This window comes from Lynx rufus, unplaced genomic scaffold (assembly GCF_022079265.1).
Source record: "Lynx rufus isolate CCGP_SWC_20201006 ecotype Redwood Valley unplaced genomic scaffold, mLynRuf1.p SCAF_7, whole genome shotgun sequence".
In the NCBI taxonomy this organism is placed as follows: domain Eukaryota; kingdom Metazoa; phylum Chordata; class Mammalia; order Carnivora; family Felidae; genus Lynx; species Lynx rufus.
This window is the reverse complement of record NW_025814889.1, coordinates 83,159,191-83,186,574: the sequence shown is the minus strand read 5'-3', so window position 1 is coordinate 83,186,574 and position 27,384 is coordinate 83,159,191. Positions and strand designations below refer to the sequence as shown.

Here is a 27,384-nt window from a genome sequence, read left to right as displayed (position 1 = left end):
ACAATTCCCAGCAGCCGGCGCAGACGTCCGGCCAAGGCCACAGCGCGCCTGCGTAGTGACAGAAGCTCCGGCTGTGTGATTCCCGCCAATTCTTGTTGTAGTCCTGCAGAGAGTGAGCCCCGCGCTCCATGGAGACGTTTGACCCCGCCGAGCTGCCGGAGCTTCTTAAACTTTATTACCGGAGGCTTTTTCCCTACGCCCAATACTATCGCTGGCTCAACTATGGTGGAGGTGATGGAAGCCGGGAGCGGAGTGGGTAGTGGCTCGGAAGGGACGGTGAGGACGTTCTGGGAGGGTACCTTAGAATGACAATACGAAGTGCCTCCTATGCACTAGGCTTTGTGCCAGGCGCCTTCGCGCATTATCTCGAGACCTCGCCATCACCTCTGAGGTGTAAATGGGCCAAGAGAGGTTAGGGTAACCAGCTTCCGGCCACAGAGAAAGGCCGAGCCGCTGCTCCTTCCTCTAACTGGTCAGACTGACGTTCGGTGCCCCGTTTACCGGCCGCGGCGCCTGAACCAGGGAGATTACCGGGTCATAGCTTTAACTACAGAGGCCTGTTCTGTATCAGGGACAAGCGGAGCATCTCCCGGGAGAGGAGAGGTACTGACCTCTTCGCAGCTGAATTTATTAGTGCCCACCGAAGAGAGACAGATGGCATTACATATTTAAAACACTTAATGCATCTTTTTCTTCATTTTTACTTTTTCCTATCAGATGCAGGATAGTAAGCCCCTTCAAATTAGGAAGTCTTTTTTTTTAGCATGTAGCACAGTGTTGAGCACACAGGCTTATTCAAAATATCTTCTCATTGGTTGATGTTATAATGCCCTGTGCTAAATAAAATACCAAATTAACTTTAAAATTGTATATTTATTTTGCAGTGACAAAGAATTACTTTCAACACCGTGAATTTTCATTCACATTGAAAGATGATATTTACATTCGCTACCAATCCTTCAACAACCAGAGTGATCTGGAAAAGGAGATGCAGAAAATGAATCCATACAAGATTGATATAGGCGCAGTATACTCCCACAGAGTAAGAAATCAATTTTTTATGTATTATGTTTCATTTTTTAAACCAAGAATGGGTTGGAGCCCCCCATTGTTTTGAGGTTACATTTTTAGAGTTAATTCTAGTTGAAGAGCCACACTTTCTTTATCTTCTTGCAAGTAGATTGTAGTATTTTTGTTGTTGTTGTTCTTGATACTCTACATTACTGGTTGGAAATCATTTGGAAATGAATTGGTTGTATTCTCACTAGGACAAAAAAATTGAGTATCGGGCGAAAAAACTAAATGAGGGGCGCCTGGGTGGCTCAGTAGGTTAAGCATCCGACTTCGGTTCAGGTCATAATCTCATGGTTAGTGGGTTCGAGCCGGCGTCAGCTGCTGTCCTGACAGCTCAGAGCCTGGAGCCTGCTTCGGATTCTATGTCTCCTTCTCTCTCTGCCCCTTTCCTGCTTGTGCTCTGTCTCTGTCTCTCAAAAATAAGTAAATGTTAAAAAAAATAATAATAAAAATTTTTTAACAATTTTTTTTAATGTTTATTATTTTTGAAAGAGAGAGCACAACCAGGGGCCGGGCAGAGACAGAGAGGGAGACACAGTTTGAAACAGACTCCAGGGTCTAAGCCGTCAGCACAGAGCCTGACACGGGGCTCCAACTCGGGAATGGTGAGATCATGACCTGAGCTGAAGTCAAACAGTTAACTGACTGAGCCACCCAGGCGCCTCCCCTGAACTTTATTTTTTAAGAAGACTAAATGAGGATGTCAGCGTGGTTTAAATGAGGGAATTTTAAAAGAATTACATTCTCTTCCAGCTTTGGAGTTTTTTGTTTTTTGTTTTTTGTTTTTTTTTTTTAATTTTTTTCAACGTTTTTTATTTATTTTTGGGACAGAGAGAGACAGAGCATGAACGGGGGAGGGGCAGAGACAGAGGGAGACACAGAATCGGAAACAGGCTCCAGGCTCCGAGCCATCAGCCCAGAGCCTGACGCGGGGCTCGAACTCACGGACTGCGAGATCGTGACCTGGCTGAAGTCGGACGCTTAACCGACTGCGCCACCCAGGCGCCCCTGTTTTTTGTTTTTTTTTTAAATAATGTCTATATTCAACATGACACTGAGATCTGGAGTCACATGCTGTACCCAATGAGCCAGCCAAGCATCCCATGAAGTTATTCTTGATTCCTCTCTTTCTCTCATACTCCTATATCTGTTTCCATTAGGAAATCTCTTTAGGTCTACCAAAATAATATCTGAAATCCAACGACTGGTACCAGTGCCACTACCACTGTCATCATCTCTCATCTGAATTACTGTAAAAACTTCCTAACAATTTGCTCCTACAGACTCTAGAGTCTATTCTCAACACAGCAGCCAATGATCCTTTTAAAACAAGTCAGATTCTGGGGCACCTGGGTAGCTCAGTCGGTTAGGCGTCTGACTTTGGCTCAGGTCATGATCTCGCGGTCTGTGGGTTCAAGCCCCGCGTCGGGCTCTGTGCTGAAAGTCAGAGCCTGGAGCCTGTTTCAGATTCCGTGTCTCCCTCTTTCTCTGACCCTCCCCTGTTTATGCTCTCTCTCTGTCCCAAAAATAAATAAATGTTAAAAAAAAAAAAAACATTAAAAAAAAAACAAGTCAGATTCTGTGATTCCTCTGCTCAAAACCATTCTCTTACGGCTTCTCATTTCACTCAGAGTAAAAGCCCCTCTCTCTGCCTTACTCACTCCACCTCTGCCACACTGGCCTTTGCTCAAGCAGTTTCCACCGCCCGGAACCCATTTACCAGATACCTTCTCGGTTCCTTCCTTCAACTCCTCACATCTTCATTAAGTGAGGCCTACTGCAACTTGCCCCACTCCTCCTACCCATTGTCACTGATACAGTCTAAATGCCTAGAATAGTGGCTGGCAGAGAGAGTACACTGTAAATACTTGTTGAATGAATGAACATACCAAAATTGCCCTTCTTTCTCTCCTTAAAAATACACACATGGGGGTGGGGGGCACTTGGATGGCTCAGTCGATTGAGCTCCCGACTTCGGCTCAGGTCATGGTCTCACGGTTGGTGGGTTCAGGCCCTGCGTCGGGCTCTGCTAACAGCTCAGAGCCTGGAGCATGCTTTAGATTATGTGTGTCTCTCTCTCTGCCTCTTCCCTGCTCATGCTCTCTCTCTCTCTCTCTCTCAAAGAATAAATAAACATTTTTTAAAAATAAATAAAAATAAAAGTACACACATGGGGGGAAGCGCCTGGGTGGCTCAGTTGATTAAGCATCTGACTTCAGCCCAAGTCGTGATTTCACAGTTTGTGAGTTCGAGCCCTGCATCTGGCTGTCTGCTGTCAGCAAAGAGCCTGTTTCAAATCCTCTGTTCCCCTCTTTCTCTCTGCACTCCACTACTTGTGCTCTCTCTCAAAAGTAAATGAAACATTTAAAGAAAAAAAAATACACACATGGGGGGAGAAATACATTCATGTGATAGTAGCTTTTGTATGGAGCTTTTCCATGTCTCGTATAACTTATTTTTCATATCAATCCTCATTATATTTTTACAAGGAGAAACAGGCTGAGAGAACTTAAATAATTTGTCCCAGGAGACACAGTTTCCAAATTGTAGACCTGAGACCTGAACCCAGGTTTTCTGATTTAAATCCCAAGGGAAGGGGAGAAGACATTTAAAAAGGCAGGCAAGAAAAATGTTTTGGAGCAGTTTACTTCTCTTTATTTTTTTTTTAAGCTAGTTTATTTTTTACTTATTTTTTTATTTAGATTTTTTTTTTCTAATTTTAGAGAGAGATAAAGTGCAAGCAGGGGAGGGGGCAGAGAGAGAGAGAGAGAGAGAGAGAAAGAATCTCAAGCAGGCTCCATGCTCAGTGCGGAGGCCTGATGCTGGACTCCATGCCACGACCCTGGGATCATGACCTGAGTCAAAATCAAGAGTTGGACACTCAACCAACTGAGCCATCCAGGCACCCCAATTTTTTTTTTCTTTTTTTTTTTTTTTTTTTTAGTAATCTCTGTGCCCAATATGGGGCTTGAACTCATGAGTCACATGCTCTACCACTAAGCCAGCCAGGCATCCCTACTTCTCTTTAGGGATAGAGATTAAAACGGAAATCTCTAGGGGTCCCTGAGTGGCTCAGTCGGTTGAGCGTCCAACTTGGGCTCAGGTCATGATCTCACGGTTCGTGTGTTTGAGCCCCACGTGGGGCTCTGTGCTGACAGCTTGCTCAGAGCCTGGAGCCTGCTTCGGATTCTGTTTCCTCTCTCTACCCCTGCCCAACTCGTGCACCGTCTCACTCTGTCTCTCAAAAATAAATAAATGTAAAAAAAGAATTTTTTTTTTGAAACAAAAAACTGAAATCTCTATAGAAGGGCCAAAGTGTCGCTCTATTCCTTCTCTTTAAGGAGAATAAATGAAGGAGAATAAATCTCATTTTTTTAAATTTTATTTAAATCCAAGTTAGTTAACATAGTGTAATAATGATTTCAGGAATAGAATTTAGTGATTCATCACTTAAATATAACACTCACTGCTCATCCTAATAAGTGCCCTCCTTAATGCCCATCATCCATTTAGCCCATCTGCCCAACCAGCACCCCTCCAGCAGCCCTCAGTTCTCTGTATTTAAGAGTCTCATGGTTTGCCTCCCTCTCTGTTTTTATTTTTCCTTCCCTTCCCTTATGTTCATCTGTTTTGTCTCTTAAATTCCACATATGAGTCAAATCATATGATATTTGTCATTCTCTGACTTACTTCGCTTAACATAATACATTCTAGTTCCATTCACGCTGTGAATGGCAAGATTTCATTCTTTTTGATCCCCAAGTAATATTCCATTATGTATATATACCACATCTTCATCCATTCATTAGTCGATGGACATTTGGGCTCTTTCCATAATTTGGCTATTATTAATATATTGTGCTATCAACATTGGGGTGCATGTGCCCCTTCAAATCAGCATTTTTGTATCCTTTGGATAAATACCTAGTAGTGCAATTACTGGGTTGTAGGGTAGCTTTATTTTTAATTTTTTGAGGAACCTCCATACTGTTCTCCAGAGTGGCTGCACCAGTTTGCATTCCCACCAGCAGTGCAAGAGGGTTCCCCTTTCTCCACATCCTTACCAACATCTGTTGTTTCCTGAGTTGTTAATTTTAGCCATTCTGACAGCTGGGAGGTGGTATCTCATTGTGATTTTGAAATGTATTTCCCTGATGATGGGTGATGTTGAGCATCTTTTCATGTGTCTGTTAGCCATCTGGATGTCTTCTTTGGAAAAGTCTGTTCATGTGTTCTGCCCATTTCTTAACTGGTTGTTTTTTGGGTGTTGAGTTTGATGCCTTTTATCAGATATGTCATTTGCAAATATTTACCTTTTAGTTTGGTTGATTGTTTCCTTGCTGTGCAGAAGCTTTTTATCTTGATGAGGTCCCAATAGTTCATTTTTGCTTTTGTTTCCCTTGCTTCCGGAAACATGTCTAGTAAGAAGCTGCTGCGGCAAAGGTCAAAGAGGTTGTTGCCTATTTTCTCCTCTAGTATTTTGATGGTTTCCTGTCTTACATTTAGGTCTTTCATCCATTTTGGGTTTATTTTTGTGTATGGTGTAAAAAAGTGGTCCTGGTTCATTCTTCTGCATGTTGCTCTCCAGTCTTCCCAACACCATTTGCTAAAGAGGCTGCCTTTTTTCCATTGGACATTCTTTCTTGCTTTGTCAAAGATTAGTTGGCCATACATTTCTGGGTTCTTTATTCTGTTCCATTGATCCATGTGTCTGCTTTTGTGCCAGTATCATACTGTCTTGATGATTATAGCTTTGTAATACAGCTTGAAGTCTGGAATTGTGATGCCTCCAGCTTTGGTTCTCTTTTTCAACATTACTTTGGCTATTTAGGGTCTTTTCTGGTTCCATACAAATTTTAGAATTGTTTGTTCTAGCTCTGGGAAGAATGCTGGTGTTATTTTGATAGGGATTACATTGAATGTATAGATTGCTTTGGGTAGTATAGACATTTTAATAATATTTCTTCTTCCAATCCATGAGCATGGGTTAATTAGGCCTTTTTTTTTTTTTCAACGTTTATTGATTTTTGGGACAGAGAGAGACAGAGCATGAACGGGGGAGGGGCAGAGAGAGAGGGAGACACAGAATCGGAAACAGGCTCCAGGCTCTGAGCCATCAGCCCAGAGCCCGACGCGGGGCTCGAACTCACGGACCGCGAGATCGTGACCTGGCTGAAGTCGGACGCTTAACCGACTGCGCCACCCAGGCGCCCCAGGCCTTTTTTTTTTTAAGGGTCTCTTTCTCTTTCCATTATTTTCTGCTCCCCAGAGGCAACCATTTTCTTTTAGCTGATTCTTAAGGTATTTGCCGCCTTGTCTGTAAGTAACATTTTTATATTTCTCCCATTTTTCTATTTTAAGCATTATCTACTGACTTTCCAATCTGGCAGATGAGAGTTTAGCTTTCTTTTACCTCACTGCCTACCCTCACCTCACCTTCCCATTTCCACATGCTTCTAATATATTTGTTAGATTAAAAATCATGGGGCGCCTGGGTGGCGCAGTCGGTTAAGCGTCCGACTTCAGCCAGGTCACGATCTCGCAGTCTGTGAGTTCGAGCCCCGCGTCGGGCTCTGGGCTGACAGCTCAGAGCCTGGAGCCTGTTTCCGATTCTGTGTCTCCCTCTGTCTCTGCCCCTCCCCCGTTCATGCTCTGTCTCTCTCTGTCCCAAAAATAAATAAACGTTGAAAAAAAAAAAAAAATCAGGGTCGATCACTAAGTCAACCCCAAACTCCTTGCCAATTGTCTGAATATCCCAATGTGTTCAGACCTAACAGGTAGTTTGTCAATTTCACCCTGAAAAAATTTCCCTGGCAGACTTCTGACCCCCAAGCTGGACTGATTGCCCTCTAAGCCTGTTGGATAAATATGATCTTGTAATCACCCCAATGTCCTTCCACCTCTCTCCTATTTTGGATCCTGTGTTACCCAAATCCTTTGTTCTCTTTTTGGTTTACTTCCTTGTTCTGGTAGAGCACATCCTCCCTGAGCTTCCTGAGAAAAGATGCATGGAAGACAAAACATTTGATACCTTCTGTATCTGGAAAATACCTTCATTCTACATTTACGCTTAACTAATGGTTCAGTTTCTAAATCATTTTCCCTTAGAATTTTGCATTACCTGCTTGTTTCCAGTGTTGCTATTAAGACCCCCATTCTGATTCTTGTCCCACTGTGTTGGATCTGAAAGCTCTTAGGATTTTCTGCTCCCCTCTGTCCCTAATGTTCTAAAATTTCGCTTGACATGCATCTTTTTATACCTATTGTGCTAAATACTTGATGGGCTCATGATCATGAATTCATGTCCTTCAATTCTAGGAAATTTCCCTTTTACTTTTTTTTTTTTTTAGATTTTATTTTTGAGTTAAAAAAAAGATTTTATTTTATTTTTTTATGTTTGTTTATTTTTGAGAGCAAGAGAGACCGACTGTGAGCCAGGGAGGGACAGAGAGAGAGGGAGACACAGAATCCGAAGTAGGCTCCAGGCTCTGAGCTGTCAACAGAAAGCCTGATGCAGGGCTTGCAAACTGTGAGATCTTAACCTGAGCTGAAATCAGATGCTCAACCAACTGAGCCACCCAGGCTCCTCCATGATTTTATTTTTAAGTAATCTCTACACCCAACATGGAGCTCAAACTTACAACCCAGAGGTCAAGAGTCTGATCTTGATCTGAGCCAGCCAGGCGCCCCTACCTTTTTTTTTTTTTTTTAAATACAATTTGTCCTATCTATAATTTTTCTCTGGTCTCTCCAGAAATCCTAAAGTCAGATATTATGTGTCTTAAACTGATTCACTAATTTTTTTTTCCTCCTGTTTTCTATTTTTTTGTCCTTTGGCCCTACTTTCTGGGGAATTTCCTCAGAGGTTTTTACTTCTGCTATTATATTTTAATTTCCAAGAACTTTTTTTTTATTGATATGTCTTATCTGAGGATATCAATGATAGTTGTTTTTTTTTTAATTTTCTTCTGTTGTACAGTCTTGTTTTCTCAAGGTTGCTTTTTTTCCTGTTTTTTCCCCTCTTTCATGTTAGAGGCTTGCCTCATAAGTCTGATAATTTCTTGCATGTTGCTTATATTTAAAAATAGAGTACTCTTATGTGGATCCTGAGAAACTTAACAGAAACCCATGGGGGAGGGGAAGAAAAAAAAAAAAAAGAGGTTAGAGTGGGAGAGAGCCAAAGCATAAGAGACTCTTAAAAACTGAGAACAAACTGAGGGTTGATGGGGGGTGGGAGGGAGGGGAGGGTGGGTGATGGGTATTGAGGAGGGCACCTTTTGGGATGGGCACTGGGTGTTGTATGGAAACCAATTTGACAATAAATTTCATATGTTGAAAAAAATAAAAATAGAGTACTAAAAAAGCTGATTGGAAGTTCTGTATACATGACCAAGATTTCTTTATTACAAGGTGATCTGGCTTGGTCATCTTTTTGGGAAGAAGCTCTGTTGTCAGTTTCTCTAGCTCTTTGCTTGAATGAAAACTCCACTAGCACAGAGATCTGTTTTGATCACTGATCTATATTCCTAGAGCCTTTAACAGTGCCTGACACTCCTGATCAGATTCTTCAGACAGGAATCTTCTGGTCTCCTCCCCGGGTGGCAGCGATAGGGTATAGATGTAGGGGAAGAGGGCAGGGTCTCAACTTTCCACATGTAAATGTCCACTTAATCCCCTGTATATCAGTACAACACATCTTTCTTCAGCTGTACCTGTTGTTCCTGCCCCTCATCCCAGTCCAAAGACCCACTGTTTGAGGTTCTCCAGATAATAATTCAGGTGTCTTTGCACAGTCACCTAGCTCTGCAGAGTAAATGGAAGAATCTGGGGAACTGCTTCATAAAAAGATTTTTAACCAATACTCTTATTTTTAGTCTTAGCTTTACCAACGCCACACACACGCACTCACGCACGCACGTGCGCATTCTTACTCCAGAGATACCAATTGTGACCAGAGTTTTTTAGGGATGCTGAGGTGTAAATTGGGTTGCTTCTTATCTTTCCTTACTGAGAGCTTAAGATTCAGCTCTTATGGGTATCTTATAAAAATCATGGTGGTATCTTCTCCTCTTTGGTTCTTTCTTAAAAGACATGCTTTTTTTTTTTTTTTTTTTTTAATGTTTATTTTTGAGAGAGCGCACAAGTGGGAGAGGAGCAGGGGCCGGGGGATAGAGGATCCAAAGTGGGCTCCGTGCTGACAGCAGCAAGCCCAATGTGGGGCTCAAACTCACAAACTGTGGGATCATGACCTGAGCCAAAGTTGAACATTCAACTAACTAAGCCACCCAGGCTCAGGAATGCCCCAAGACATGCCTTTCTTAAGAAAATCTTTACTATCATTTTTGTGCAAGTTTAGAAGAGCAAGATAAGTATCTGTATTCAGTCTGCCTTCTATGCCTGGTGATCCATAACCTCAAAGGAGGCTACTTACAGCTTAAGCCAAAGGCTCAGTTTGAACTAATTGAGATATTTTGGATTATTGAAATATTTTATTTATTTTTTAAAGATTTTATTTTTAAGTAATCTCTACACCCAGTGAGGGACTTGAACTCACAACCCTGAGATAGAGTCGCATGCTCTACTGACTGAACCAGCCAGGCACCCCTATTGAAAAATTTTAAATACATTTTTGTTACTTATATGTCTAGTAACAGTTAAAGGTCCTTAAAACAGCTTACAATAGGGCATTAATTATTTGTATGTACTTTCTTCCTTATCAGAAACCTAAAAATAACAAATATTTATTACTCAATGTTACATGCCAATTATATCTCAGTAGAACTGAAAAAAATATTTATGGCAATATAGATTTATCAAAACCTGTTTTAAGTAAATGTATACTGTCATCAATTCTGGATGCACAGAATCCAAATTAATGAACTTTAACTGAAATAGAATTGGCATTGTATTATGGTTTCTTCATTTCTCTTTGGCCACTTTTTTTGTGTGGGTGGAAAACAGCATAATTGGCAGCATGACAGCTCTTATAGAAACTGATTGAGGGGCACCTGGGTGGCTCAGTCGGTTAGGCATCCAACTTCGGCTCAGGTCATGATCTCACGGTCCGTGAGTTTGAGCCCTGCGTCGGGCTCTGTGCTGACAGCTCAGAGCCTGGAGCCTGTTTCAGATTCTGTGTCTCCCTCTCTCTCTCTGACCCTCCCCCATTCATGCTCTGTCTCTCTCTGTCTCAAAAATAAATGAACGTTAAAAAATTTTTAAAAATAAATTAAAAAAAAAGAAACTGAATTTTTTGTTTGGGTTTTTTGTTTGTTTTGGGTTATATATATGTGTGTGTGTGTATATATATATATATATATATATATTTAAAATATTTAAATATTTTCCCCCTATCTGTAGCCCAATCAACACAATACAGTGAAGCTGGGAGCTTTCCAGGCTCAGGAAAAAGAATTGGTGTTTGACATTGACATGACAGACTATGACGATGTGAGGAGATGTTGTAGGTAAGTGCTGCATGCCTTGCTGGTAGGGTGGGTGATGTCACTAACAGTGAGTAATGATGCCTCTGCTCCAGTTCTGCAGACATATGTTCTAAGTGCTGGACCCTCATGACGATGGCCATACGCATAATCGACCGAGCACTGAAGGGCAAGTATTGGTAGTGTCTGAGGGGGGTCAAATGCAAGAATCTATTTTCCTCTGAATATTTGTCTGTCTGTACCATTTAAAAATTTTTTTAATGTTTATTTATTTTGGAGACAGAGAGAGAGAGACAGAGTGTGAGTGGGGGAGGGGCAGAGAGAGAAGGAGACAGAATCCAAAGCAGGCTCCAGGCTCTGAGCTATCAGCTCAGAGACCAACATGGGGCTCGAACTCACGAACTGTGAGATCATGACCTGAGCCAAAGTTGGACGCTCAACCGACTGAGCCACCCAGGCACCCCTATCTATACCATTTTATAGTCAACTCTCATAAATTTTGAACATGTTTCCTAGAAACATATGGCCAGAAAATAAAAGATTAGAATAAAGTTGTAGTTCAAATTCTAATAAAGCTGTTGATCAAACCAGTGAGTTTTTTCCCAATTCAGTCATCTGTCGAGCAGCTCTTTGTGCTACATACTGTCCTAGGTGAGGGAAAGAAATATGAAAGATAATGATTACCTCAAGTATGTTAAGCAGTCTAAGAAGACGAATAAAATTGAAGATTATACTTATGTTGAGTAATATGCCCAGCATTCCCTTGAGATCTAGAACAGCAGGAGTGCATACAGGAATGGGAAAAGACTGGATTAGAAAAGGCTTTCTGGAAAAGATAATGATAAAGATGATAATGATATTAAAAATAGCTAACTCTTGTGATCACTTCAGCAGCACATGTACTAAAAATAGCTAACTCTTATCTAGGGTGCTTATTATGTGCCAAGCACTGTTCTAAACACTTTAAATTTATTAACTTTTTTTAATATCCCTAGACTGGGTCTTTAATGATAAATGGCAATTGGTCAGGGAGAGAAATGGAAATACCGGGGCATGAAGAAATTCTTGGCAGAGAGACCAGAATAGGTATTGACATAAAGGCAAAAGCATGGAGGACACAGAAAACTAAAAATAATTCAGTAGAGTTAACATGAGTACATGTGGATAAGAGGTAAAAACGAAGCTAAGGAAATAAGCAAGAACCAGGAGTTTATAAATTTATTTCTAGATTTTAAAACCTATTATTTCTCCCCTCCTCAGAGGACTTTGGATTTAAGCATCGTCTCTGGGTATATTCTGGAAGGAGAGGTGTTCATTGTTGGGTCTGTGATGAATCAGTTAGAAAATTGTCCTCTGCAGTACGTTCTGGGATAGTTGAGTACTTGAGTCTTGTAAAGGTAAGATCTTAATGATAATTTACATTTCTTTGTTTGCTAGATGTTACCAAGCCTGAAATGTTTAGTGACAAAATTAAACTTTTAGAGCATCCACATTCCAGAGTAGATGATCTTACCAGCAGATCAAATAATCATAGTAGCTACATTTTTTAAGATCTTTGTTTGTGACAAAAGGAAAATTACTTTTCTGGTTCAATTATGTGAAGTAAAGGTAACCCAGAAAGTTACAAGTATTGAGACTATAAAATAGCATCTAAACTTCTATATGTTGACAGTTTTCTTTTAATCAGTATCTTTAGAACACATTAAAGAAATTTTTAAGTTATTTCATTTATTTCATATACATGAAGTTCTTTTTCGATGGTTTATTTTTCAGGGTGGTCAAGACGTTAAAAAGAAAGTCCACCTAAGCGAAAAAATTCACCCTTTTGTCAGGTCTGTTGGAAAAGACTCTATGCAGTTTAAGTTGTGTCTGATTTACCTTTAGAATTGCCTTGTTATCAGTTTTCCCTACTGGGATAGCACTTTACAATGATAATAACGAGAGTTCATTGAATGATTACTTCATGCTGCAGTATTCATGACAGATGTTTTACAAGTGTTCTTATTGGTTTTAACAATAACTTCATAACGGTCATGATGGTATCTCCATTTACAGATGAAGAAAGTGAGATTTGAAAAGATTGTATAAGTTTTGTGGCACCACACAAGTAATTGTTAAATTCAGCATTCATGTCCTGGTCTGCCTAATTTCAAAACCCATACTCTTCCCACTGAACTCACTACTTCTCTGGGTGAAAAGAGCTTTGCATTAAGAGTTAGAATCTCTAGGGGCGCCTGGGTGGCGCAGTCGGTTAAGCGTCCGACTTCAGCCAGGTCACGATCTCGCGGTCCGTGAGTTCGAGCCCCGCGTCGGGCTCTGGGCTGATGGCTCAGAGCCTGGAGCCTGTTTCCCATTCTGTGTCTCCCTCTCTCTCTGGCCCTCCCCCGTTCATGCTCTGTCTCTCTCTCTGTCCCAAAAATAAATAAAAAAACGTTGAAAAAAAAAATTTTTTTTTTAAAAAAAGAGTTAGAATCTCTAAGGGCGCCCGGGTGGCTCAGTCGGTTAAGCATCTGACTTTGGCTCAAGTTATGATCTCGCAGTTCGTGGGTTTGAGTCCCACATCAGGCTCTGTGCTGACAGCTCAGAGCCTGGAGCCTGCTTCAACTTCTATGTCCCCCTCTCTCTCTGCCCCTACCCCGTTTGCTCTCTCTCTCTCTCTCTCTCTCTCTCTCTCTCTCTCTGAAAAATAAGTAAACATAAAGAGTTAGAATCTCTATTCTGCAACTTATTAAGACTTTAATAAAATATTAGAGCCTCTATTTCCTTAACTATATGACGGGAAAAACATCTCCTTCTATCTGAGAGTTGTGGCAAAGATTAAATGAAACAGTAGATGTGAAGTCTGCAAAATGCTAAGCACTATATAATTGTCGAGATGTAAAGTAAGTAATTCATAGTAGAAACTATAGACTCTATCCCACATTCTACTACTGATGTATTATTATGTTGTCCTGGCTTGGTTGCTTTCTTGTTACATATTTATGATGCTATTAACCTTCTAAGTTGTAGAGCTTAAGAAGTAAACATTTCTTGGGGCACTTGGGTGGCTCAGTCGGTTAAGCATCCGATTCTTGATCTCAGTTCAGATATTGATCTCAGGGTCGTAAATTTAAGCCTGTGGAGCCTACTTTAAAAAAAACAAAAAAAGTAAACATTTCTTGAATATCTGTTCTAAGCCAGGTACTAGCTACAGTAGGTTCTTCCCCCTTAGAATGTCTTAGTTAACTCTCATAACCCTGCAAAGGGGTATTATTCCCATTTTACATAGCTAAACTCTATTTGTATTTTTCTTATTAGACTAATACATGCTCATTAAGAAAAATTCAGTAGAAGTAAACACTAGCCACCCAAATAGCAACAAAAGTTATGCAGTGTATATATTACAAATAGTATTAGGACTTTGTTATTGTTATTCCTACAGAAAATCTATAAACATAATAAAAAAATACTTTGAAGACTATGCCTTAGTTGATCAAGATATTCTTGAAAATAAAGAAAGCTGGGATAAGATCTTAGCCCTTGTTCCTGAAAATATCCTTTCCCAAGACCATTTCTATGTGAGCTACATGTATTTATCTATGATATTATAAATGTGTTCTGCCTGCATATTCTCATATACATACTCTTACAAATTTAGTCTTTTTACACAAAACATCTTTTTCTGCATTTTAGTATCTCTAGTTTGGAATATAGTAAGAAATGAAGCCTTTTCAGAAAGAAATTTCCTCATTTTGGAGTTTGATCCTCATAGAATTAATGGATACTTAAAGAATACTGAATCATATAGTCAAAATTTGTACAGACCAGGGAAAGCTTTACATTAAACCAAATATTTATTTTGGCATTTTTTCTGTCATATCAGTATCATATTTTTACAGGAGATTTTTTTAAGGATATGTGTTCAATTAATATTTGTATTTTAGAGGAGCACCTGGGTGGCTCAGTCATTTAAGCGTCCGACTATCAATTTTGGCTCAGGTCATGATCTCATGGTTTTGTGCATTCAAGCCCCACATCAGGCTCTGTGCTCACAGTGCAGAGCCTGCTTGGGATTCTCTCTTTCTACCTCTCCCCTGCTCATGCTGTCTCTGTCTCTCTCAAGGTAAATAAACTTAAAAATATACATATTTGCATTTTAGAAAACAATAATTTCTAGTAAACTTTCAGTTATCCTTGTTGTAACACATACTGGAAATAAGTTGTTCATTAATGTGTCATAAATGAGTGTGTTCCTTAATGACTCGTCACCAATTCATGAGAAACTTCAACAAAACTTCCAAAAGCATCACAATTCACTTCAGCGTTGGGAGTATTTGAAGAAAACCATCAGCTCTCAGGTATATCCCATCAAAATCTCTATTATAAATATAATAATGTAATTCTTAATTAAATTCTGATTGTTTTGCTTATTAGTAAGTTAAAGATTATTGAAAATCATTTTTAACCACTTTTAAAGAAATCCTCAAAAGTTCCTACTGATCCTCATGCTAGACTTGCATCTGTTTTTAGGATAATACCAAAAACGACAAATGTGGACCCTGGCTTGAATGGGAGATCATGCTCCAGTATTGTTTTCCACGGCTGGATATCAATGTTAGCAAAGGAATCAATCATTTACTGAAGAGCCCTTTTAGTGTTCATCCTAAAACAGGTACAATGTAAAGAAAGTAAAGAAAACTAGAAGGAAAATGAAAGTTTTAGTTGTTGATTAGTAGCTACCAGATGAGTTTCCACTACATAAATAATTTTCATCTGGGTTTTTGAGGTTCAGTGTTAGAATTGTAGAGGTACTTAGAACTCACACGATGGTAGTTCTCACTGTACAAATGAGAAAACAGTGGTCCAAGAGGTTAATGGGACTTGTCTACAGTCATAAAACAAATTGCAACAGAGCTAGAAACAGAATTCAGTTCTTAAACCACAGAGTTCTGTGCTGTTCCCACTATGCTTCCTCCCTCAGTTCTTTTTCCATACTTTTAGCTTTCCTCCTTCACATTTTTCTTAGGTGTTTTGAAGGAATGAAACTGACTTTAAAATAGATATAAAGGTGGCTATATTGACCTAAACTTTGCTTCATCCAACCGGGAGACATATGCAGTTGTATATAGTTGTCCTTTTTAGGACAACTAATATCCAATAAGTAGTCAATAATCCAACTCTGCCACTTGCTGTGGGATGTTAGGCAAACTACTCTCTGTACCTTGGTTTTCTCATCTGTGAAATGGAGATAATAATAGTACTTACTTCAGTGGGTTATTGTGAAAATCTAAAATGTAAAGTGCCTAGAAAAGTGTCACACATTCAATCCTCCCAAATTGCCTAGTTTCCTTTAATAATCTATAATGATTCTCTAGTCCATATATTTGGATAGCTCCTTTTCAAACCTGTCAACTGTGTGTTTTCAGCTTCTTTTGGTAATAATCTTAATATTTCTTAATATTTTTTTAACTTAATTCTAAAACTTTAGTGGGTATCCCCTTATTCTAAAATTCAGTTTCAGTAAATAATTATATTCATAGGTGTATACATTTTGATTATATCTTTTCCCCATTAAGTAGCTGCAGTTTTTACTGTCTTCAATCAGCAACTCCCAATTCTCTTGATTATCTTGTTATTTACCTGGCATTCTTGAGACTCATTATCTCATTTTTGAGATGTGATGAATTTTATGTGGTATCCCAGGTGTAGATATTGTAAAAAGGTAGTATAATGCTATTTTATTCCCAAAATGCTTTCTAAAGATTTCCAACATACAGGTGTCTGTTCTGATCTCAGCAAATCAAGATAATGAAATGAACTATTTTTATCTATGTTGTTTCATTTTCAGAACTCACTAAATTTGATATCATTCTGTACTTCTGTATAAAAGCATATTAGGAAGAAGGAGATAGAAATAAAAGTAGAGATAAGAGCACTATGTAATAGCTTAACAGTCTTTCATACTTATTTTTTGTTTGTTTTTTTTTTTTAAGAGAAATAAAAGATGCAGCTAGTGTGGAAGTAATTTCCAACTACTGATTTTAACAGATAAGTCTAACCCTTTTTCTAAGCCTTAGATTAAAATTTAGCCAAAATAACACATACGAGACAGCCCATAATGATCTGTATTTCACAGTCATCAGTTTATAACTTTTGGTCCTTACAGGTCGCATTTCTGTGCCTATTGATGTGCAGAAAGTGGACCAGTTTGATCCATTTACTGTTCCAACCATAAGGTATGTTCCAGATCATTGATCATTCCTTTTTTGTTTGTGATTGGTTCCTGAATTTGAAGTAGATTGGACTAGATCCCTTCCAGAGAAGCAGCTGCTCTGAGGCTATATGATGATGCCCTAGTAGAGCAACATTTCCTAGTGAGTTATGCAGAACACAAGTTGCTGTTCTCTAATAAAAAGATTATAAGTTCTGGGGCACCTGGGTGGCTCAGTTGGTTAGGCATCAAACTCTTGGTTTCAGTTCAGGTCATGATTTCGTGGTTCATGAGTTCAAGCCCTGTGTTGGGCTCTGCTCTGGCAGTGCAGAATCTGCTTGGAATACTCTCTCTCCCTCCCTCTTTCTCTCTGCCTCTCCCCTGCTCACACACTCTCTCTCAAAATAAACATTTAAAAAAAAAAAGATTATAAGTTCAAATAAGTTTGGGAAATAACCACTTTTAAATAAAAAGTTCTCCACTGTAAGATTTCCCAGTTTTTATTATGCTAACATACATGGAAAACTCCATGCATATTAGAAAATTTTCTATCCATATTAGAGATTGTGATTTTTAGAATATTCCAAATTTAGTTGGTCACACAATTTTTTCACCAAAAATCTTGTAGGATTCACGTGCTGTCATACACTAGGTAATGTTGACCAAGAAACAACTTTAAAATTCTCTTATTCTAGGGCAACTGCCTGACTCAGTCAGTAGAGCATATGACTCTTGATCTTGGGCTTATGAGTTCAAGCCTGATATTGAGCATAGAGTTAAATAAAAAGGAGGAAAATTCTTTTATTCTGTTATTTGTAGCTCCATCTGCCGTGAACTGGATACCATTTCCACTAATGAGGGAAAGGAAAGAAATGAAGCTGAATCTGATATCAAACATAGAACCAGAGGTATGTCAATATACTAAAATCTCACTTTAACATAAGTTTTTTATATAGACATCCTTCTGTCAGTCCAGTAATTCATTCTCCTTGGATTCAGCCTAGAATGGATTGTTTATCCTGAAACCAGCTCAGTAACAAATAATGTCATAACAATGTTTTTGTCCTTTTTTAATCAGTTGCTCAAATGGTGATGTTGAATCCAATTTGAGTCCATAGATATTTCTAAGCGTCATCTAAATGCCAGGATCTATACTTACAAGATTAAATTGTCAATTGGTGTGGATCATTGTTTGTCACAGTCTTAGTTTCAACAGCTATTTATTTAACAACCACTATGTATACAGTACTTTTGCTCTTTATTTTTGATGTATCCAGATGAGTGTTATGGTAAATATAGATCTAAACTGTGGTTGAACTGTATATTCAAGAATATGAAGGAACTAGAGAATTTATAAATCCTCCTTCTCATAGAGGTCAAATCTTTATATACCAACACCCAAGAGACATCCTACAGCAACAGAGCCAATAGAACTTTCTGTGATAATAGAAATGTACTGCACTTCCCAGTGTGGTACTCATTATCCACATGTGGCATAATCCACTTGAATTATCAGAAACTGGATTTTCAGTTTCTTTGTTTGCTTGTTTGTTTTTTAAGTAAGCGTCACACCCAGTGGAGAGTTTGAACTCAACAACCATGAGATCAAGACCTGAGCTGAGATCAAAAGCTGAATGCTTAGGGCGCCTGAATGGCTCAGTTGGTTGAGTGTCCGACTTAAGCTCGGTTCATGATCTCACAGTTTGTGAGTTCAAGCCCCACATCAGGCTCTCTGCTGTCAGCACAGAGCCAGCTTCAGATCCTCTGTCCCCCCTCTTTCTCTGCCCTTGCCCCGCTTGCGTGCTCTCTCTCTCTCTCAAAAATAAATATTAAAAAAAAAAAAAAAAAGAGTTGGATGCTTACTGACTGAGCCACCCAGATGCCCCTTAAATTCATTTATTAGCCATTTTTCATTTATATAGCCATATGTGTCTAGTAACTATTATAATGGACAGGGCAGATCTGTGATCTCTGATTGGCCTTTCTTGGTCAAATGTTGCTACACTACTTTCAAAACCCAAGCTCAAGGGGCGCCTGGGTGGCTCAGTCGGTTAAGTTTCTGACTTCGGCTCAGGTCATGATCTAGTGGTTCGTGAGTTCGAGCCCTATGTTGGGCTCTGTGCTGACAGCTCAGAGCCTGGAGCCTGCTTCGGATTCTGTGTCTCCCTCTCTCTGCCCCTCCCCCACTCACACTGTGTCTCTTTCTCTCTCTCAAAAATGAATAAACATTAAAAAAATGCAAAAAAAAAACCCACAAGCTCAAATATCAATTCATTAAAAAAAAAAAAAACTTCATCTATTCCAGCTCTAACATAATACCTAACATTGTACATTCCACTATTAATGTTTGTAGAATGATTACAGACATTTGATTTAAAGTATTTGAGGGGCACCTGGGTGGCTCAGTCGGTTGAGCATCTCACTCTTGATTTCAGCCCAGTGCATGATCTCAGTTCGTGGATTCAAGTCCCACATTGGGCTCCACACTGGCAGTGTAGAGCCTAATTGGGATTCTCTCTTTCTGTCCCTCCGTGCACTCTCACTCAAAAATAAATAAATTTTTTAAAAAATAATAAAAATAAATCAAGTATTTAAAAAACGTCTCCGGGGCGCCTGGGTGGCTCAGTCAGTTAAGTGTCTGACTTCGTCTCAGATCATGATCTCACGGTTTGTGAGTTCGAGCCCCACGTCAGGCTCTGTGCTAACAGCTCAGAGCCTGGAGTCTGCTTCGGATTCTGTGTCTCCCTCTCTCTCTGCTCCTCCCCTGTTCATGCTGTCTCTCTCTCTCCTTCAAAAATAAATAAAAACATTAAAATAATAATAATAATAATAATAAATTAAATTAATAAAAAATAAAACACATCTCCAACATGAAAAATCAGAATAAACCGGAAAAAGGAACTCAGAGAAAACAGACAACGCAAAGAACAAAGAAAACCTACCTTTCTTTCTTTCTTTCTTTCTTTCTTTCTTTCTTTCTTTCCTTCTTTCTTTCTTTCTTTCTTTTTTAAAGTAATCTCTGCACCCAACATGGGGCTCAAACTCACAACCCAGAGATCAAGAATCGCATGCTCTACTAATTGAGCCATCCAGGTGCCCTGAAAACTTTTTTTTAAAAAACTAATATCCTCAGAGAATAAGAAAATAGTGGAACCATGAAGCAAGATTAGATTGCTATGAAAAGAGACACTTAGAGAACAAGAAAGAGGACTTAGAAATCGAAAACATAATCATTAGAATAAAAAATTTAGTGGAAGGGCTGGTAAAAAAAAGTTAAGATTTTCCAGAAAGTACTACAAAAAAGACAAGTTTTTGTTATTGTTGTTTTAAGGAGGAAAAAGATAAGAATGGTTCAGGAAGTCTAATACCTGACTATGGGAGTTTCAGAAAAAGAACAACCAGGGAGGGAAAAAATATCAAAACTGTATAGGAAACCATCCCAGAAATGAGCCCTTTATTGAAAAGGCTCAGAATAATAAGACAGACCTACACCAAGGCACATTATTTTGAAATTTCAGAACACTGAGAATTAAAAGATCTTAAGAGCTTTCTCACCCCTTCCTATTCCTCTCTCCCAAAAAGCCACAGACCTAGGAAGAATAGCCTTGGATTTCTTTTTTCTTTAAATTTTTTTTTTTTTTTTCAACGTTTATTTATTTTTGGGACAGAGAGAGACAGAGCATGAACGGGGGAGGGGCAGAGAGAGAGGGAGACACAGAATCGGAAACAGGCTCCAGGCTCTGAGCCATCAGCCCAGAGCCCGACGCGGGGCTCGAACTCACGGACCGCGAGATCGTGACCTGGCTGAAGTCGGACGCTTAACCGACTGCGCCACCCAGGCGCCCCGAGCCTTGGATTTCTAAACAATGGAAGTGTTCATTTGTTAGAAATAAGTTCTAGAAAAGAAAAGTGGTTGCCATTCAAGAGGATTGAGAGGTCAGAATAAAGGTAGAGAGCTGCTATTTTTTCTAACATGTTAGTAGTATTTTACTCCTTTTAACAACATGTATATATTACTTTAGCACAATTTTTTAAACTTAATATTGTCTCTTGATGACATCTTTTTCTTTTGTTCAGAGATTTTAAAGAGAAATTTTCTAATAACTATAACTTCAAAATTTATACAATATTTACTTTCAAAAGTAAACTAAACTGCCTATCATTTCAAGTATTCATAAATAGCCTAATAGCCATCAGTCAGGGGTGCTTCAGAGATGGTGGGAGGTTGGAACAGGTGAAATGTAAGTTCCTTATTATTTCTTTATTTTCTGCAACTTTAAGCCTTAGTCCTTTTTCACACTAGTACTATTTATTCCTGCCCTTCTTCCCAAATCCTGGAATGATCTCTACTGTCCTCTCTATCTAATTATGTCTTTTTTCTAAGACCCACTTCATAGCCACCTCAGTCAATCTTGATTGATGAATTCTTTGGACTTATACAATTATCCATATGCCTGTTTGGCCTTTAAGTATGTATTGTTTTCTATTACTACATATAGGACCTGTTTTTCCTATTCATTTAAAAACTTCTTGAAACCAAAGAGTTTGGCTTATACTATTTTAGAATTTAGCATAGTACTTGATATATAATGGGCAGTAAATATTTAAGTAATTATTGAGTGCCTGTTATATATTCTACTATGGTGAGATAAGCATATAGACCTATATCCAAGGAGCTTAGAATCCTGAATTAAAGGTTCAAAGTACTATGTGGTTGGGGCGCCTAGGTGGCTCAGTTGGTTAAGCATCTGACTTCAGCTCAGGTCATGATCTCACGGTTCGTGGGTTCAAGCCCTGGGTTGGGCTGTGTGCTGACAGCTTGGAGCCTAGAGCCTGGAGCCTGCTTCTGATTCTGTGTCTCCCTCTCTCTGTGCCCCTCCCCTGCTCATACTCTGTCTCTCTCTCTCTCTCTCTCTCTCTCTCTCTCTCTCTCTCTCTCAAAAATAAATAAGTGTAAAAAAATTTTTTTTCAAAGTGCTATGTGGTTGATCCCAAACTAAACTGTTTCTTTGGTTTACATTTATTGCTATAAGAAAATTCATATATAAACATGTAGGACAAAATATATTTTCATAATTGCCACAGTTTAGATATTCATCCTTAATACCCTCGTCAAGATTTCCTTGTCTAGTTCCAAGTACATCAGACAGGTTTACTAAAAAACTTTTTAAGTATAGTTTCTTTTTTTTACTCTTTTCAGTGAACTATTATGAGGACTATTCCATGCAGACATGGCATGCTACCAAAATCCAAATCTCATCTTGTGCTCAATCAGATTTTCTCCCCTATTGGGTATTATAGATTATATAATTAAATAGATTAAGATTCTATATTCAAAACTTTATTGTGTAAATTCTTTTTAATTTTTATAAATCAAAAAATAAATAAAATTTTAAAATTGTTTTTTATTGTTTATTTTTTTTTTAATTTTTTTTTTCAACGTTTATTTATTTTTGGGACAGAGAGAGACAGAGCATGAACAGGGGAGGGGCAGAGAGAGAGGGAGACACAGAATCGGAAACAGGCTCCAGGCTCTGAGCGATCAGCCCAGAGCCTGACGCGGGGCTCGAACTCACAGACCGCGAGATCGTGACCTGGCTGAAGTCGGACGCTTAACTGACTGCGCCACCCAGGCGCCCCTGTTTATTTATTTTTGAGAGAGAGAGAGACAGAGCATGAGCAGGGGAGGGGCAGAGAGAGAGGGACACACAGAATCTGAAGCAGACTCCAGGCTCTGAGCTGTCAGCACAGAGCCCAACATGGGGCTCGAACCCGCGAACCATGAGATCATGACCTGAGCCAAAGTCTGGTGCTTAACCGACTGAGCCACCCAGGTGTCCCATAAAAAATAAGGTTTTTATAAGTCAAAAAATACTGTACTTAAGGCATATGACTATAAACTTCTGATTGTCTCCAGGTAGAATGACCCTGACTTCACCTTCTTAATGTTTGCTCTGTTAGTAAAACTATTTATTACTGAAGCCACAATTTCTTTTTTTTTTTTTTTTTTTTTTTTAAATATTTGAGAGAGAGAGAGAGTAAGCAGGGGAGGATAGAGAGAGGGGGACAGAAGATCCAAAGTGGGCTCTGTGCTGATAGCAGAGAGGCGGATGCAGGGCTTGAACTCATGAACCATGAGATCATGACCTGAGCCAAAGTCAGAGGCTTAACTGACTGAGCCACCCAGGCGCCCCAGTGAAGCCGTAATTTCTAAAGAAAGGAATGTTGTATGGGACTTAACACAGACTCACTAGATTATGTTGGTCTAATATTAGAAAGCCTGACTACAAAAGTGGATGTGTATGGGTGGTTTGGATATTTTAGAGCAGCACTGTCTTAATACAGTAGCCACGTACGGCTATTAAGCACTTGAAATGTGGCTAGTATAGGGGTGCCTGGGTGGCTCAGCTAGACTTGATATTGACTCCTATCATGATCTCACAGTTCATGAGGCTAGCCCCTCGTCAGTCTACATGCTGACATCTCAGAGTCTGCTTGAGATTCTATCTCTCCACCTCTCTGCCCCCACTTGTGTTCTGTCTCTTAAAATAAATAAATAAATTTAAAGGGATGCCTGGGTGGCTCAGTTGATTAAGTATCCAACTTTGTCTCAGGTCATGATCTCGCTGTTTAAGAGTTGGAGCCCCACATTGGGCTCTGCTGACAGCTCAGAGCCTGGAGCCTGCTTCAGATTCTGTGTCTACCTCTCTCTCTGCCCCTTCCCTGCTCACACCCTGCCTCTCTATCTCTCAAAAATAAATAAACATTAAATTTTTTTAATTTAAAAACAAATAAACTTAAAAAAAGAAATGTGACTAGTATAAACAAGGAACTGATTTTTTAAATTTAACTTTAATTAATTTAAATTTCAAAACTGATAGGGATGCCTGGCTGGCTCAGTTAGTGGAACATGTGACTCTTGATCTCAGGGTTGTGAGTTTGAGCATCACATTGGATGTAGAAATTACTTAAAAATAAAATCTTAAAAAAAAAGTGTTTTAAATAAGTTTTAAAACTGATATTTGATTCAATTATTGGAAAACTTTTAAGTATGTTTGGGAAATTTGGGTATATGAGCCTACTTTTCAACTGTATATTTTATAATTTAAATGTAAATATAGATCAAGTATTTCTCATGATAATACATCATCTACATTGAGATGCATTTTAAATACAAAACACTAGATTTCAAAGACTTAGTATGAAAGAATGTAAAATATTTCAATTTTTATTACGTTAAAATAATATTTTAGATATACTGGATTAAATATTAAAATTATTTTACCTTTTTAATGTGACTACTAGAGTATGTAAACTACACATTTCTTATTATATTGGACAACACTATTTTAAAGAACTCTTGAAAAAAAAACTTAAAGTTATACTTTTGTGTAATTCTCACTTCCAAAATGCTAATTATAATACATGGCCTTCATAATTTAGATTATAAGAAGACCAGTCTAGCTCCTTACATAAAAGTTTTTGAACAGTTTCTTGAAAACCTGGATAAATCCCGAAAAGGAGAACTTCTCAAGAAAAGTGGTAAGACTATACTTTTCCCTTTTAGCTATTTAGATCTTAGTACAGGAAGTTTAAAGTATCCAGCAAGTGATTAATTTTAGAGCTCTAGCCTTTGCCCTCCTAAAACAAGTTATAGATTTAGCTTACTATCCTTAGTGTTTTAAAAATTGGTCACTTAATTCAATAGATATTCTATCAGGTACGATGTATCAGGTATCATGAGGGAAACAAAAATTAGTTATACAAAGATGAATTCCACACCATGCCTCCTGCCCTTAGGAAGTACTAACTGATACAAAACAAAGAAGTATAAAATGCCAAGAGATCTCATCTGATTCTGAGAACCTGAGATTTCATATGAAAAGAGTGATATTTGAACTCTTCAGTGAGTTGCTATACAGATTCTAATCCCCAATGCCTATATACCATGCCTTAAGGTATAAGTATGATTTCCACAAGCAGAGATATGATGGGATAAGGGTACAGGAGTGGAAAAAGGTGACAGGTTGTTCATGCTTAAAGGAACAGCAAGGGCAAAAACATTAGAGATAAAAGCATCAGGTCACTCTGGAGGCCATCTAGTACAGCTAATCTTAAAAAAGATGTGTCAGGAAGTGATTGGATAGAAAACTGGAGAAGCAGACTGAAGCCAGGGTATAGATGGCCTTGAATTCCAGTCTTGAGAGTTTGGACTTAATTCAGTAGAGACAAGGAATCGATTAAAGGTTTTTGAGGAAGGTTTTGCCATGATTTATAGTTTAATCTAGCCAGATAAAACTAGCAACAAAAATCTGGGGGGATATAGGGGATATAATAGAGCCCAAGAGGCCAACTGGGCTATTACCATTTAGGAGAATAGCACTGGAGATCTCTAAAAGGTACAAATACTAGAGCCATCCTTGAGAGGTGGTAATGATTTGGAAGCAGAGAGATGAAAGAGGAAAGTTAAGTGTTACAGAAGCAGCCAGGGGAAAGTTTCAAGGAAATTATAAAGTGTCAAATGCAGTAGACAAGTGATAAAATCCTGTTGGATATTGGAACCCAAAGGAGATACCAAGAGGACAGCAGTGTCAAAGGAAAAGTTATTTGAATAGGAGAGACCCAAGCATATGTGTAAGCCAAAATGAAAAAAATCAGCAGTGAATATTATTCAGGAGATTGATGGATACCATAGAAAACTGTGGCCATGTTACAGAAATACAAACTCCCTTTCCACTTCATTTCTTAATAAAATTCATGATGGTTAAAAAGTAGTGCCCAAGATAATGCTGAACTCATAGTAGCCACTCAAATATGTGCTTGTTGAATGAACAATGATGACACTGAACTTGGAAAGCCTCAGTGAACCTGCCATTCCAACTGGCCATATTAAGTCCTTTGTACTCTTGTTCTGTACTAGCTCAGCCTGTAATGTGGGCTTCAGCAAGTGTGAAAGCAAATCTTTATGCATGATGTGAATTTAATGGAAGCATTAACCAAATCAGAGTGTGAAAATAAATGGGATTTGTTTTGTTTTACTTTACTGTCCTTTGATAAGAATCTATTCTATTTCAGATTTACAGAAAGACTTCTGAAGATAACAACTCTCCTCAAACCATTGTAGATATCGTCTACCTTCAACCAATAACCAAATACTTCAACAGCATTTAATTAATATGGTGGAACCATATATGTGTTTTAGCGCTCAAAGCAAAATGTCCTTTTCTTGAAAAATAATTATGTTGAAAAGATTCCTGAAACCACCAAAGGAGAGTGTCCAGGTTTCTCGAAGAAGCAGTAATGAGAGGAGCAAGTGGATTGCAAATATTTGTAAAAGTTAGTATCATACAAAGATAATTCTAAGATTTTTGATATGCCTTTTACCAGTTGCCATATGTATTTTGATCTACTTCTACCAGCTGCCGTATATAGAGGCAAGTGAGCAGTAATATGCCGAAGACTTTAATCTCAGCTCAGATACAGCCTCCGTATTTCTGGACTGAATATTCTAGGTACATGAGAGCTTTGTCCTTAAGTCGTAGACCTTAAGTTAAATTAATTATACTTAGAGTATGTATTAGGTCACTTCTAATTTTGCTTACTGGTATTTTTATTACCCAGGCCACACCCCACTGCTCATCTTTTAAAAATCATTTTAAATTGGGCATCTAAACATATGAGTTACTAGATTACAATATTAGGGCATAGTAGAGTGTTTGTTTGTTTGTTTTTTTACAACTGTTGCATTTGTAGCTCCTAACTTCTTTCCTCAGAAAATAACTGGATTAGTCAACACCATAGAGCAGCAGCTTAGAATAACCAATTTCACCAACATAAAGCTTATTTTACTTGTCGAGACACTTCCCTTTCTACATATCCAAATACTTAATTTTAAAGGTTTTGTTTCTTCCATATTTGAATTTTTGCAATAGATTCTGAAAGTCAGATTTCTTTTGCCCAGTTTTACAACCAAGCTAAACAAAACAGTCATTCTGGTTTACAGTCCATCTTCTGAGAAACACTGAGAAGTCAAGCTATCAGGCTGGTGCTTTCTATGATTTATGAAAAATTTCCTTTCTTTATATTTCCTTTAACGTTGTTTTCTCTGTAGCCACACATTCTTTTTTTTATCTTTTGGTGTATATGTATAAAACAGACTTTGCAGTCAGTACACCGAAATGCCTTGCATTTCCTTCTCTTTTCTAATCTTTTAAGAAAAAACATTAAATACCACTGTGCAAAATTCCTTGTTATTTGAGCTATTTACTATGTATTGTTCAGTTTTTAGGTTTGGAAACCAGTGGGTCGGTTAATAATTCCTGAATACAAAATTACTAAAGACTCATCAGTCCATCTTAACTCAGGATGGGAGTGTAAAGGCTGGTGTTATGCTTTCAACAAGAGATATTTCAAGCTTCCAGTATGTCTACCATTATTTTAGTGCTTTAATATTAAAGCCCTTGGATAAAGCTGCTGTACTAGCCCATAAAAGTAGTTTCAGAACATATTGTACTCATTAAAAAGAATAAATGTTTTTACACTGTATGTTAATTAACTGGAATTTATTTTTTAATTTTTTTAAACATTTATTCATTTTTGAGAGACAGAGCGTGAGTGGGAGAGGGGCAGAGAGAGAGGGAGACACAGAATCCGAAGCAGGCTCCCGGCTCTGAGCTGTCA

At 38.5% G+C, this 27,384-nt stretch overlaps 1 protein-coding gene across 3 annotated transcripts; it reads left to right on the top strand.

The window, feature by feature from the left end:
* Nucleotides 1-67: 67 nt before the first annotated feature.
* Nucleotides 68-27,249, top strand: PRIM1 (DNA primase subunit 1). 3 transcript variants are annotated; one of them, XR_006959853.1, is made up of 14 exons: nucleotides 68-231; nucleotides 885-1,042; nucleotides 10,432-10,538; nucleotides 10,610-10,683; nucleotides 11,775-11,911; nucleotides 12,288-12,346; nucleotides 13,936-14,045; nucleotides 14,763-14,851; nucleotides 15,024-15,165; nucleotides 16,660-16,729; nucleotides 17,524-17,612; nucleotides 24,148-24,246; nucleotides 25,780-26,040; nucleotides 26,986-27,249. XR_006959853.1 is itself a non-coding variant. In XM_047066621.1 (13 exons), the coding sequence occupies exons 1-13, from the start codon at nucleotides 129-131 to the stop codon at nucleotides 25,797-25,799; spliced, it is 1,257 nt and encodes a 418-aa protein (XP_046922577.1). In that variant the 5' UTR covers nucleotides 68-128; the 3' UTR covers nucleotides 25,800-27,249. The 3 variants fall into 3 exon arrangements, 2 of the variants coding, with proteins under 2 accessions (XP_046922577.1, XP_046922579.1); XM_047066621.1 differs by having other exon boundaries at nucleotides 25,780-27,249; XM_047066623.1 differs by lacking the exons at nucleotides 17,524-17,612; nucleotides 25,780-26,040; nucleotides 26,986-27,249 and having other exon boundaries at nucleotides 24,148-24,224.
* The last annotated feature ends 135 nt before the right edge of the window (nucleotides 27,250-27,384 follow it).

What these genes read in the sequence shown, in the direction of transcription:
- PRIM1 (XM_047066621.1), top strand. Translation starts at nt 129, where the DNA reads ATGGAGACGTTTGACCCCGCCGAGCTGCCGGAGCTTCTTAAACTTTAT. An exon ending in AATCGACCGAGCACTGAAGG is followed by an intron (nt 10,684 to 11,774) that starts GCAAGTATTGGT and finishes TCCCCTCCTCAG; the next exon opens with AGGACTTTGGATTTAAGCAT. An exon ending in AAAATTCACCCTTTTGTCAG is followed by an intron (nt 12,347 to 13,935) that starts GTCTGTTGGAAA and finishes TTATTCCTACAG; the next exon opens with AAAATCTATAAACATAATAA.